The 14537-nt window shown below is 38.5% G+C and overlaps 1 protein-coding gene across 1 annotated transcript; it reads left to right on the plus strand.

Moving 5' to 3' along the window:
• Positions 1 to 4096: 4096 nt before the first annotated feature.
• On the plus strand, positions 4097 to 8076 carry marcksa (myristoylated alanine-rich protein kinase C substrate a). The gene is made up of 2 exons (XM_079432960.1): positions 4097 to 4436; positions 6320 to 8076. Exons 1-2 carry the CDS (start codon positions 4362 to 4364, stop codon positions 6908 to 6910), a joined length of 666 nt encoding a protein of 221 aa, XP_079289086.1. The 5' UTR covers positions 4097 to 4361; the 3' UTR covers positions 6911 to 8076.
• Positions 8077 to 14537: the final 6461 nt, after the last annotated feature.

Consider the following 14537-nt stretch of genomic DNA (forward strand, 5'->3'; position numbering starts at 1 on the left):
GCTTTACAGCTTTAGCTATATGGAATATATACGAAACTAGATAATGATCTGAGATATCATCGCTCTGCTGCAATATTTCAACGCCACTGACATCATTTCCATATGACACTATTAAATCTAGAGTATGATTTCGACAATGAGTAGGTCCTGAAACGTCTTGTTTAACACCAATGGAGTTTAGAATGTCTATAAATGCTGATCCCAACGAATCTCTTTCATTATCAACATGCAATTAGGACTTTATCTGCAGCCAGCACTACCTCAGATAGAAAATCAGCAAATTCTTTAATAAAGTCTGTATGGTGTCCTGGTGGTCTGTATACAGTAGCCAGTACAAACATCGCAGGGGATTTATCATTAACACTTGTTTCTTTGAATAACGTTATATGAAGCACCATTACTTCGAACAAATTATTCTTGAAACCCGAACTGTGAAGAAGTCCGAATTTTGAGGTAAAAAGGTCACAATTACTGTTTTTACTTTTTTATTCTATGATGGAAACAAACTTGCATAGTAACCAAAGGCCATGTATGTGGGAATTTTTGTTGATCACTGGCATCAGATCCCATGGAGGCACCATCCACATCCAACACTCACCCACGGGAAAGCAATTTCAATCAAGGTTCCAATTGAATTTCTGCATAGGGGACCCTATTTTGTCTTTTGTACATTACAAAAAGTAATGACCCATTCAGTTTTAGATAATATGTTGCCAAAATGAACACATTCAACACTTACTGTAAAAATGAGTTTCAGTTGAAGGTAAACTGAAGGCTAAATGACAAAAAATTAAGGATTTTTTTATTGTCTATTACCGTAAGCAGGTAGAACTGAAACATGACAAGTAATGCTGTTTTTGTAAAGCCATCAACTGTTAGTATAGTCACTGTGCTATGATTGACTATGTTTCATGTTTTTGTTTAGAAACTAGTGCTAATGTTTTTACCGACTAGCTCAATTTTGAATCGGGTTTGATGTGTTTTGATAGAGTTAGTATGTGTAGAAAAGGGTATTCAGCATTTTGAAATGTAGAGTTTGTATTTATTTAACAAAATGTGGTTTTGGTCAGAAAATTAGCTGTTTAGCTAATTGTGTGATGTTGCTGTGTTAAGAGTTTAGAAAAAGTACTTTAAGTATTGGTAAAGGCTTGTTAGCAATTGAAAAAAAACTGTAAATAGATTTTTTTTCTTAACATTTTATATGTATTTTTATGTTTTTTTCACAAGTACATTTTGTAAATGTTGATGGGTTTTGTTTTTGGTATATAAAGAAATGTGCTTTTCACATTAATTCTTTGTGCTGTAATAGAGTTCCAGTTTTTCTCGATTGCTAGCACACAATTCATGAAACAATTCACCATTTTCTCACAACCATAAACCCAATCTCAAAACTACACACCAACTTGTGCAGCTGTGTTAGCAAAAACTGTAGTAAAATGAAAAGATGTTATTCTTATCTAATAATGAAATACTTATGTGACAAATCATTCAAACTTAAAAGGTAAAAGTTCATAGATTATGTAATGATCCCTGTTTTTAAAATCAGTGTGACGTGAATTGACATACTGCCAAGTATGGTGACCCATACTCAGAATTCGTGCTCTGCATTTAACCCATCCAACGTGCACACACACACAGCAGTGAACACACACCCGGAGCAGTGGGCAGCCATTTATGCTGCGGCGCCCGGGGAGCAGTTGGGGGTTCGGTGCCTTGCTCAAGGGCACCTCAGTCGTGGTATTGAGGGTGGAGAGAGCGCTGGACATTCACTCCCCCCACCTACAATTCCTGCCAGCCGAGACTCGAACCCGCAACCTTTAGATTACGAGTCCGACTCACCATTAGGCCACGACTTCCCCCTAAAGTGTGTTATGAATGAAATGTGTGTGTTTCTTGAATGAGAATTGTTCCCAGTGTAATGATGAAACGAGCTTATTTTGAGACCTATATGAAGTGTTTTGTTGGTCTGAGTGAGTTTTGGTGGTGAGATCAACTGTTTGGCCAGGATTCGTGTAGGTAATGCAGGTAATTCTGTCTTTATTTCTCTCTAGTGTCTGAGGCATCCCCATGGAAACCACCCCCGGTTCTTATCTGTCCAATGGGAAAAGAAATGATAGTTTCCATTCACAGCCTTTGAATATAATATAAAAAAAACAACTAGCAAGATCTCAAGTGAAGTGTTATATGCTCCATTACGTTTTTCGGTTTTCTCAATAGCTAAAATACTTTTCTTGAAACCATCTCTCATTTTCTCAAAACCTTAAACACAAATCCAAATCTTCAAACTAAATTCACAGAAGCCCTGACCCTTCTGGCAAAATCAAACAATCACTTCAAACACCATTTCACCTCAAAATCAAGCCTTCAGATCATATTAGTCAATAATATACACACTATAAAGCATTCATTAGACACTACATCAAGACAGTGTCCAGTGCATGTACCCTAACATGATAATCTTGCAATTCTACACAAGATTCTCTTCCACTCTTCTTTAGCTGTTATTATTCTTTTGCTGTCATATTTAGAAGCAAGTGTGAACAATTTTGAATTATTGTGTGTAAACGATGACAGCTGTGTTGCAGTTGTGCTTAACTTTTGCTTAGTTGTGTTTAGGGTTTTGCATCACTAGTTCATCACAGTGCAAATAATGTCTTAGTGTGTGAGAATGTGTTTAGGGTTTTGCATCACTAGTTCATCACAGTGCAAATAATGTCTTAGTGTGTGAGAATGTGTTTAGAGTTTTGCATCACTAGTTCATCACAGTGCAAATAATGTCTTAGTGTGTGAGAATGTGTTTAGAGTTTTGCATCACTAGTTCATCACAGTGCAAATAATGTCTTAGTGTGTGAGAATGTGTTTAGAGTTTTGCATCACTAGTTCATCACAGTGCAAATAATGTCTTAGTGTGTGAGAATGTGTTTAGGGTTTTGCATCACTAGTTCATCACAGTGCAAATAATGTCTTAGTGTGTGAGAATGTGTTTAGAGTTTTGCATCACTAGTTCATCACAGTGCAAATAATGTCTTAGTGTGTGAGAATGTGTTTAGGGTTTTGCAAAAAGAGTGCATGAGATCTGCAAACAGTGTCTAAACTGCCTGAACTTGTTTAAGGTTTTGCAGAGAGAGTGATTTATTTGACAGATTGGTTAGGCTATTGGGAATTTGGTTTAGAGAATGGGATTTAGCTAAAAAGATTTGTTATTTAGCATTCAAGTACATTGAACTGCGTGTGACTGACTGCCCCACCTTTTTTTTTTTTTTTTTTTGCATGTTCTCACACATGCAAATTATTTTACATGAACAAAAGTGTGTGACATTACAAATGAACAAAATTAATACTTGTTGCAGAGATATCTAATGGAAGATCCAAAAAAATCCATTGTTAAAAATATTCTGCAAATACAAGAATGTTGTTCACTTTATAGGTCATGGCATAGGCCTACTGCAAATCTCGGAGGCCGCTTAGGAACCATGATATAGGGTTATAAACACAAATTACAGTATTTTGGGCAATTTAGTGATTTCTTATATAGACGTACATTTGTACTTCGTTTGTGCTGAAATATTTTCTCTCTATCTTTCTAGATTTCTGTCATTTAGAGAGTTCAGATATTAGGCAAGCCTTCAGATATGTGGATATGTGGGGGGTTTTTTTACCAATCACTACACATTTGACAGTCACATGAATGAGAGGCAAGTGGTTGTCAGATTATCCAGATAGAAAAAATATATATCTCTCAATATAACTCAAAAACTATGAGTATAAAAAGATCAAATCAAATCACTTTTATTGTCACATCACCACAGCACATGTGCCTTCGTGAGTGAAATTCTTGAGAGCGTGCTCCAGACAGTGCAGAAACATTATTTATGTAAATATTAAGTTTAAGTTTATGATGAAAACCTATTTTGTGATGCTTGTGACACGCGATTTGGAAAATATGAATTCTTTAAAATTATTCTGTTATTAAGGGTTTTAATATTTACAACAATCGGTCTCTTTCTATTGTTTGCGTGAGACTTTTAAGACACGCCCACATTCAGACGGTCTGCTGTGATTGGCTGGTTTAGATTTAAGTAGCGCCCTTGACGTCACCGCGCGGAATGCCCATTCTTCGGTGCAGTTGGGCATCTTATTAGTGACCAAGGAAAATTCTCCATTTTCTGAGCTGTCTGCAGTTTCACGGGCACAAATTTGGCAATTAAAAAATTTCCTGAACTCTCCAGGGTTTTTTTCTACACTTTTGTTCTCCGAGGCTGGATTTGGGCGGTATTTTAGTGCGCTCGTCGGCCAGGTGTTTTATTCTAAGGAAGGCTTGTTGCTCTTTGTTCTGTTGAGCTCTTTGTTGGAGAGAAAGCATGGGAGCGCAGTTCTCTAAGACCGCTGGAAAGGGAGAAACGGCTGCAGCTTCACCCTCCAAAGAGAACGGACAGGTAAAACCCGGCCATTTACTGAGAGAAGTCGTGTCTGTGTGCTGTTTGTTTGTTATGTGTGCTGTTTGTTAGGCGCTTCCAGCAAACACACAAATTAAACCCCTTCTGCAGCCCAGAGAGAGGCTTTGTCAGTAGTGAATTTAGCTATGACCGTAAAATATGTTTAATGTTGCTCAAATATTTATATAACGTTAACTGCTTTTAGATCAGAAATCCCATTTTGGTGTTGTTTTTCCGGAGATGCCTTTGTGTAGAAATGAGTAGCGTTGGATTTTTGTTGAGAAGTAACTATTTTCTAAACAAATCCGGAGATAATTTAGTTTGAATCAGTATTTCTGCCGTCGTTGGAATTATCTTTCTGGGAGAAGTGGGGGTTGATTTAGAGTAACAATGGCTCGCCACGCCTTTAGTCGCAGATGCTCGAGATCACAATGGATCTCTTCCACTGGAGGAAACCACACAAGAGCAAATAAAACGACTGCATTTATCACGGCATTAAGGTGCGCCGTAATGGCCATTTATACAGTCTGTTTTGTGCAGGTGACGTGCGTGATGTTCAATAATTACGTGCTGATCAGATTTGCATTTGCCTTTTTTTTTTTTTTTTTTTATTTTTTTTTTTTTGTCGCGTCGGTTTATTCCAAGCGTTTATGGCCCCGCGGCGCCCACTGGTGGCTGTGGCGGTGTGATGCTCATAATGGTCTTTGATAATATATGTGACCCTGGACCACAAAACCAGTCATAAGGGTCATTTCTTTTTAAGGCGAGACACTGCAGGTGAATGGGGTAAAAAAAAAAACTAATAGTTATCACCTTACTTACCTAGTTGATTGATTACATTGATAATTGCAAACATTTTTTGTATTACAAGCTTTCTAAAATGTTAGGTTTAAATATGCAAATTAGGCATTATTTAATGAAATATGTGCTACTTTGCATACATTTCTAGAACAAAAATCTAAACACTGGATGAAGTTGGTTTCAAAATTCTTTTCATTTTATTGACATATTAGAGTCAAAATTAGTTTTTTACAGAGGGAATTTTGGGCATCTGATTTTGTCACTCCATAATTCAGAAAATACTTAGAACAGACAGAAAACAATACATTTTCACACTTTTTTGGGGAATAAAATGTGTATATAATCAAGCAAATTGTATATGAACAAATCCCTCTGTAAAAACCTTCAGGATATAGACGGGAATAAAGAGGTAAAGTTTGGTGTGTAAGTGCTACTGAAGTGGAGAGATATGGCTCAATGTAGGAGAAAACAGCCTTTAAAAATGTATTGTAATTTAAATCTATTGAGACAAATAGATAAAGTGCTATAAAAGAAACGCTTAACAGTGTCTTTTGGATGTTTTCTTTCCACTAGTCTGAAAAAATACTTCATGAAAAACCAAAAAGCCCAAAATCTCAAATTTGACAGGTGCATGAAAAAACTGTTTTTGCCTGCAGTGTCTCCCCTTAATTAAGATTAATACATCACCTGAAAGCTGAATAAATAAGCTTTCCATTGATGTATTTGTTAGGATAGGACTATATTTGGCTGAGATAAAACTATTTGGAAATCTGGAATATGAGGGTGCAAAAAAAACTAAATATTGAGACAATCCCCATTAAAACAGTCCAAGTGAATTTCTTGGCAATGCATATTACTAATCAATTTAAATTGATAATTATGGCAGTAAATTTACAAGATATCTTCATGGAACATGATATTTACTTTTATCCTAATGATTTTGGCATAAAAGAAAAACCTATAATTTTGACCCATACAATGTATTTTTGGCTATTGCTATGGATAAAATGGAAGCTGTCCCCTTTCAGTGCATAAAATTGTATTATTAGCTTAATAATGATTGTGCCTGTGTTTTGCTTTAGGAAAATGGCCACGTGACGGTGAACGGAGATGCATCTCCAGCAGCTGCTGAGAAGGAAGAGGTTCACGCTAACGGCAGTGCAGCAGCTGAGGAGGGAGAGAAGGCTGAGGCAGCTCCGGCTGAAAAGCAGGCTGTGGAGGAAGATCCAGCAAACACAGAAGTGAGTCCAGCCACTGAAGAGGAGGCCACGAAAGCTGAGGATGCTGCAACTCCATCCACAAGCAACGAGACGCCAAAGAAGAAGAAGCGCTTCTCTTTTAAGAAGTCCTTCAAGTTGAGCGGCTTCTCTTTTAAGAAAACCAAGAAGGAGACGGGGGATGGAGATAGCGGTGAGGAGGAGGCCAAAACTGAGGGAGCTGAAGCTGTTGAAGCAGGTGTGTCGGAAGAGGAGGCAGAATCCAAACCAGTAGAGGAGCCCGAGGCTGCCAGTCCTGCCCCTGAGGAGTCCAAAGAGGAGGAGAAACCCGCAGAGTCAGCAGCGGTGACAGAGCCTGCTCCTAAGGATGAAGCACCTGTAGCAGAGGAATCCACTCCCACTGTTCAAGAAGCAGAATCCAGTTCAGAGGTCCATGCAGAATCTGCCACAGAGTAATGTGCACGGTGCAGATCAACAGAGAAAGAGGTGGGGGGGGGCACAACAACAACCGATAATCAAGGCATATTTCCCAGTTGTACAGTGGAGTGGTCCCAGGTTATGAGACGTTGGAGAACTTTGTTTGCAACAAGGAAGATTTTAAAGTGTTTTAGTCTTTACTTTTTTTTATACATTTCCCGTCTCCCCAAATTTCACTCTGCCTTTGTGGCTATTCCTGGTGATGCAAAAAATGGGTGGCCACATTGAATAATACAGAAAATTTTGAATGTCTCATATATTTTTTGCATCAGTATTAACTGGTTTTTTATTTTTGCATTTTTATACAAAACAAAACAATGTTTTGTTTATGAAAACAAAATGTATAGACTTCCCTGTGGATTAAAGGCAGCTGGTTTAGGGGTCAAAGAGGGGTGCAGGGATTGGGAATGAGGGTTTTTAAATTTTGGCACCTTGATGAATCTGCGTTACACCACAGACAACCATTTAGTAGTACAAAAACAGAACGACCGTTAATTCATCTACTACTGTTTTCAACACTAAAGTGATTTTTTTCTTTTTTTTTTTAATAAGCCAATTTAACTTACAATGCCAAGTTTAAAACAGCAGTTTTAAAGGTCCTGAGAACTTTAAACACCTTTTCTTTTTTTAGCTGTAACAGTCTGAATTCAGTGGGAAAACAATTTGCATATGCTTTATGGTGTATTGCTGGTTCTATGAGCTTATTAAAATGTAAGTATGTATAGAAGGGGTGTTTTAACTGTGATTATTGTACAAATGATATCTTGATCTCAAGAAGCACATGCAGCTCTTCTATCACCAAGTCTGTTTTTGTAAGTCATCCTCAGTCCATTGGAACTTTTTTTTTTTTTTTTTTTTTTTTTTTTAACTCAAACCAAGCTGTGACCCGTATTCCTGTTTATACTGTGGTTTTTGATTACAACGGATGATGCTTTTTCAGTGGTCTTTTGACAAAATTAAGGAACCTATCAGATGCATTGTTTAGCATCTTGTCTGTCTTTTGTAAATATTGGAGAAACGTTTACCTTTTGACTTAGAGATTAAATGTAACTTTGCTTACAAAATTGATATTAAACTTCTCTGCTGAAGGTGTTCTAAATTTTATGTGAGCACACTAAAAGCAAAATAAATGTGAATGAAATTTGAATTGGTTTGTCTCTTTGTCTTACATTTTGCAAGAAATTAGTGGCCATTATTGATTTTTAATCAGTCATGTTTAAAAAAAAAGCTACTAAAATACATATCTACTAAAATGTGATTTCACCAAATCTGAGCAAATTATATCTTTTATTTACGGTCTAAGGTTTTCCGTCTGAAAACCCACCCAACAGGTGGCTTTGGTGTTTGCAAACCCATGAGCTGAGAAAGTCTTTTCCAAACCATTGGCTTATTATACTATGTGCGTCCTTTTGTGCAACCGCTTCCTTTAACCTTTTAAAGGTGAAATCATTTTTCATAAGGAGTGTACTCTGGGTCAAACCCTGTGGCCCAACAATGCTATTCAATACAATGACACCATAAAGCATTACCTGAATGTATAGCAGCCCCACCCAAAGTTCTCCAAAGATCAAGTTCACACACATGTATACAGACAAAAAGAGAGAACAAAATATGCTGTTGGGGAACACACCCTGACCCCATAAAGAGACCAATATGCACAAAGACCAGGAGTTGAAGTTTAAAGAGAGAGAGAGTTCTCCACCTCTCCAAAGGCTGCAGAAACGTGAAAGGATCCAGTCTCAAACTATCTTCCTTGGGGGCAAATACTTAAGTGTAAATAAGGAGCATTTATATACAGATTAATTCCAATTTAATAATTACTATAGTAAGATTATATATATATATATACACACACAGTGGGGGAAAAAAATATTTAATCTTCTGTTGATTTTGTACGTTTGCCCACTGACAAAGAAATGATCAGTCTATAATTTTAATGGTAGGTTTATTTGAACAAGAGACGGAATAACAAAAATCCAGAAAAACGCATTTCAAAAAATTTATAAATTGATATGCATTTTAATGAGTCATAAGTATTTGATCCCCTATCAATCAGCAAGATTTCTGGCTCCCAGGTGTCTTTTATACAGGTAAGGAGCTGAGATTAGGAGCACTCTGTTAAAGGGAGTTTCAGCTTGTTACCTGTATAGAAGACACTTGTCCACAGAAGCAATCAATCAATCAGATTCCAAACTCTCCACCATGGCCAAGACCAAAGAGCTGTCCAAGGATGTCAGGGACAAGACTGTAGACCTATACAAGGTTGGAATGGGCTACAAGACCATCGCCAAGCAGCTTGGTGAGAAGGTGATAACAGTTGGTGCAATTATTCACAAATGGATGAAACACAAAATAGCTGTCAGTCTCCCTTGGACTGGGGCTCCATGCAAGATCTCACCTCGTGTGGAGTTTCAATGATCATGAGAACGGTGAGGAATCAGCCCAGAACTACATGGGAGGACCATAACTACAGCTGGGACCATAGTCACCAAGAAAACAATTGGTAACACACTACACTGTGAACTCCTGCAACGCCCACAAGGTCCCCCTGCTCAAGAAAGCACATGTACAGGCCCGTCTGAAGTTTGCCAATGATTCAGAGGAGAACTGGGCGAAAGTGTTGTGGTCAGATGAGACCAAAATCCAGCTATTTGGCGTCAACTCAACTCGCCGTGTTTGGAGGAGGAGAAAATGCTGCCTATGACCCTAAGAACACCATCCCCACCGTCAAACATGGAGGTGGAAACATTATGCTTTGGGGGTGTTTTTTTGCTAAGGGGACAGGACAAATGCACCGCATCAAAGGGACGTCAGGGCCAGCGCATTGAAGCCAGTCAGGGCATTGAAAATGGGTCGTGGATGGGTATTCCAGCATGACAATGACCCAAAACACACGGCCAAGGCAACAAAGGAGTGGCTCAAGAAGAAGCACATTAAGGTGGCCTAGACAGTCTCCAGACCTTAATCCCATAGAAAATCTGTGGAGGGAGCTGAAGGTTCGAGTTGCCAAACATCAGCCTCGAAACCTTAATGACTTGGAGAGAATCTGCAAAGAGGAGTGGGACAAAATCCCTCCTGAGATGTGTGCAAACCTGGTGGCCAACTACAAGAAACATCTGGCCTCTGTGATTGCCATCAAGGGTTTTGCCACCAAGTACTAGAAGTCATGTTTTGCGAAAGGGTCAAATACTTATTTGACTCATTAAAATGCAAATCACTGTTAAAATAAACCTACCATTAAAATTATAGACTGATAATTTCTTTAGTAGGCAAATGTACAAAATCAGCAAGGGATCAAATATTTTTTCCCCCACTGTATATATATATATATATATATATATATATACACACACACAGTGGTGGCCAAAATCTTTAGAACACCTGACAGATCTGATCTATTTTTTTGCCTCCAAAACATGATTTAATTTCATAATGTTCGTGAAACATGCAGATGCTTTCTCTGAGCACAGCAAATATCAGATGAAGTGAGTCATACTGTTTTTATCTACTTTTAACTTTAATATTTGGTATGTCCGTTGTCCACCTTTTGCAGCAATTACAGCAGCACATCTCTCTGGCATAGTGTCAATATATTTCCAGTGAACTTCAACACTAATGTTATCCCATGCCTTCTGCAACTCAAGCCAAAGGCTTTCATTTGAATGTACAATAGATCTGTCCAGTTTATTTTACAACTCGCCCCAAATTTGCTCGATGAACTGCCACTTTAAAAAAGGATGTAAAAACAGGGGTAGCACATCTTACCAGCTTCAAATGTCTATCAGAATGAATGAACTACCACGTTAAAAGGATGACGATAATGCACACATTATTCAAATGTTCTGCATTCCTCTTTGCTCTGTAGTGTTTTTCTTCTTCCGTATACTATGCCATCTGCAACCATAATTAAAAAGCTTCTATCAGATATTTGCTTATTTTAAACTACATTTGGTACAAAACTACTGACTTCATACTAACCAGTGACTCTTTGTAGCATATCGCTTTAAACTTTGCCTTTGTGACTTACTGTGCAGTCCAGGGAAAGTATTTACAGTGAGGAGATTGAGAACTTCTCTTTGGTTCCTCCACGATTAAACTGCTGTCAGAAAAAAAAGGAAAGGATTGACAAGCAGACAAATGACAAATCAGGTTTTGTTATACTATTTATTTTTTCACAAAAAAAAAAAAAAGCATAGCCACAGCATGCATTAAAGACTTGATCTGATCTGAACACGGCAGAGATTATGAATATGCTTCCAGCACAAAGTAAAGCAAATAAACATAAATACATTTAATAATAATAATAACAAATTCTTCATGTATAACACTTTAGTAATTAGACAAAAAAAATTATAATGCACCTTTAACAGAACCCATTGGGTAAAGCTTTATTTATACAGTACCTACTAAAAACAGTATTTACAAAGTGCTTTACGGAGAAAATAGACATGTATATGCATTCACAAAAAAAAAAAAAAAAATATATATATATATATATATATACAGATAGACTGCTAGCTAATTTCATGTTATGCTAGCATAAAAACGTTGTTGTTGTTTTAGATTTATGGTGTCATGTCAGTTACAAAATTCATAAAAGTTATTTGTGCTTACTAATAGTTCCACATGAGTAGAAGCACATATCATTCTAGTCTATTTAAAAATATATAGTTAGACACATTTCCTGAACAAGTATGCTTTTGCTTAAATGATGTTTAATCGTACCATGTATCACAATTACAACAGTATTATATAATTATTGGTATAGACACCTTTTTACTATAAAATATCATTTATGTTAGTATTTTAATTTAAGAAAATAACTGAATTCAATCAAGATTAATATTACTTACATTTCACATCCAAATTTGTAATTATTAAGGTAAGGTAGCTCAAAATTAAGGGCAGGTCTTCAGATATACCATATTCAAGTGTGAAAATGTTTTGCACATGCACAGTACAGAACACCTGTTAATGGTACATTTATATGCAGTACATAACCAGGACTTGCGTACTTATTAATGCGACTTCTACTTTAACAATTTCAAGGTTTGTTGTCTGATGACACAGTTTTACTCTGCTGTTATTCAGTCGGCTCTGTGCTCTTCAATACTTTTCTGGTTAGGGTCAGCCAGCAAATCAGTTATATAAAAAGACTGCAACGGACTGTCCCCTGTTGAAAAAAACAGCATATGCTGGAAAGGTATGTTTTGGAGCATGGCAGCTGGTTTGAGCTGGTTCTTAGTTGGTCATGATCTGGTTTAAGCTGGTCCTGAGCAGGAGCTAGATGCTTAGGCCCAGCACATGACCAGCTTAAACCAGCTCATAACCAGCTGCCATGCTTCAAAACATACCTAACCAGCATATGCTGTTTTTTTCAACCGTGTCAGGACAGATGAAAGGATATTTGGTGTGCACCAGCTCATGGGCGTAACCACCATATACTTTGGGGGGGACGTGTCCCCAATATTGGAAAAATACCAATCTGCCCCCCCCCCCCCCAATAATAGGCCTATTATATTGTAGTATGTGACATATGATATGCCCTGCTTTTATGAACCCTAGTTGTAGCCTAGTGGATCTGTTGTTATTTCCGATTTACTTTCAATTTAGGAAAAGCAAGGGAAACAAAACTGTGTGACCCCCCCCCCACCCCCCCCCCCCCCCTCGATTGTACACTTGGTTGAGCCCGTAAACGCCGGCTTGCGGCATCATTTGAAAAAACTGCTCAGTCAATGTATTCCTCAAAACTATGTTCTAGATGAGCAAATCTTTATCAATATATGAAAATTGTGAATTGTGGGAAATGCACTTAAAAAAAATATCTGGGGAAGGGCTCACATTTGGACCCCCCCAATATCTATACCATGGTTACGCCCTTGCACCAGCCCAACCTTCAGGACAACTCCAGAGTGAAGAAATGACCGGTAACATCATCACAGACCCATCTTACCCCGGCCACAACCCGTTTGCACGTCTCCCCTCAGGCAGACATTACAGATCTCTGTGCACTAGAACATCTAATCAAGTCAAGTCACCATTATTTACAATGCAGATTGTGTCAAAGCAGCTTTACAGTGTTAAACAGGGAAACAGTGTCGAAACAGTGTGCCGTTCTCCTTTGGCAAGATGACACCAGCAGTTTAATTCTCTGCAGCAAAGTCAGATTGTGCAGAGGATTCATCTGGTTCCTGTGGTCTTGTCCCGATGGCTGTTGAGGTGATGAGGTCTTCGGAGGATCTGTCTCTGGGGCTCATCTACTTGACATGGTCTCCGCTGACATTCAGGTCTGTAGAGGTCATCTCTGGGTGCTGATCCACCATCTGATCTGGATACAGACTGGATCTGTTGGCTACGGTGACCTCAGAATAAGAAAGAAACAGCATAATTACAGGTTTGAGATGATGACTATCATAAAGCAACAACGGATCACAGGATCGGTCATTTACAATATCCAGCATCTTAAATAATAATCCAGAAACAAGGAAAACAATGCAGACAGCATCCATTCATTAGGATGTAACGTATAAATAATAATAATAACTAGAATGTACATTTCCTGAAGAAAATGTGAGTGGGTGCTTGGCGTGGCAAAACTCGCCACTCGGTTGCTAGGTTGGCTTGAGTGGTTTCCTTGGCACTGCTGGGCGGTTGCTAGGGCACTAGGGATGGTTGCTAGGGCCGTTGCTAGGGTACCCAGGGTGGTTGCTAGGGTGTTGCTATGCGGTTGCTAGGGTACCCAGGATGGTTGCTAGGGCGGTTGCTATGGTACCCAGGGTGGTTGCCAAGGTGTTGCTATGTGGTTGCTAGGGTACTTTAGGTGGTTGCTAGGGTGTTGCTATGCGGTTGCTAGGGTAATCAGGATGGTTGCTAGGGTACCCAGGGTGGTTGCTAAGGTGTTGCTATGTAGTTGCTAGGGTACTTGGGGTGGTTGCTAGGGTGTTGCTATGTGGTTGCTAGGGTACCCAGGATGGTTGCTATGGAGTTGCATGATGAAACTGCAAAGGCTTCTTGTCACTATGAATGATATAAACCAACTCCCATGCCTCTGTGACATTCAGAATGGAAGATATCCCTCTTTGGATTTTGGTTGCTAGGGTACTCTGTTTGGTTGCTATGGAGTTGCATGATGAAACTGCAAAGGCTTCTTGTCACTATGAATGATATAAACCAACTCCTGTGCCTCTGTGACGTTCAGAATGGAAGATATCCCTCTTTGGATTTTGGTTGCTAAGGTACTCTGTTTGGTTGCTATGGAGTTGCATGATGAAACTGCAAAGGCTTTTTGTCACTATGAATTATATAAACCAACTCCCATGCCTCTCTGACATTCAGAATGGAAGATATCCCTCTTTGGATTTTGGTTGCTAGGGTACTCTGTTTGGTTGCTATGGAGTTGCATGATGAAACTGCAAAGGCTTCTTGTCACTATGAATGATATAAACCAACTCCCATGCCTCTGTGACATTCAGAATGGAAGATATCCCTCTTTGGATTTTTGTTGCTAGGGTACTCTGTTTGGTTGCTATGGAGTTGCATGATGAAACTGCAAAGGCTTCTTGTAACTATGAATGATATAAACCAACTCCCATGCCTCTGTGACATT

The sequence above is a fragment of the Barbus barbus genome, assembly GCF_936440315.1.
Source record: "Barbus barbus genome assembly, chromosome: 14".
Lineage (NCBI taxonomy): Eukaryota > Metazoa > Chordata > Actinopteri > Cypriniformes > Cyprinidae > Barbus > Barbus barbus.

Bases quoted from the DNA above. Each gene is read 5' to 3' on its own strand.
- marcksa (XM_079432960.1), top strand. From the start codon at position 4,362: ATGGGAGCGCAGTTCTCTAAGACCGCTGGAAAGGGAGAAACGGCTGCA. The intron at 4,437-6,319 runs GTAAAACCCGGC...GTTTTGCTTTAG, and splicing joins CCTCCAAAGAGAACGGACAG to GAAAATGGCCACGTGACGGT.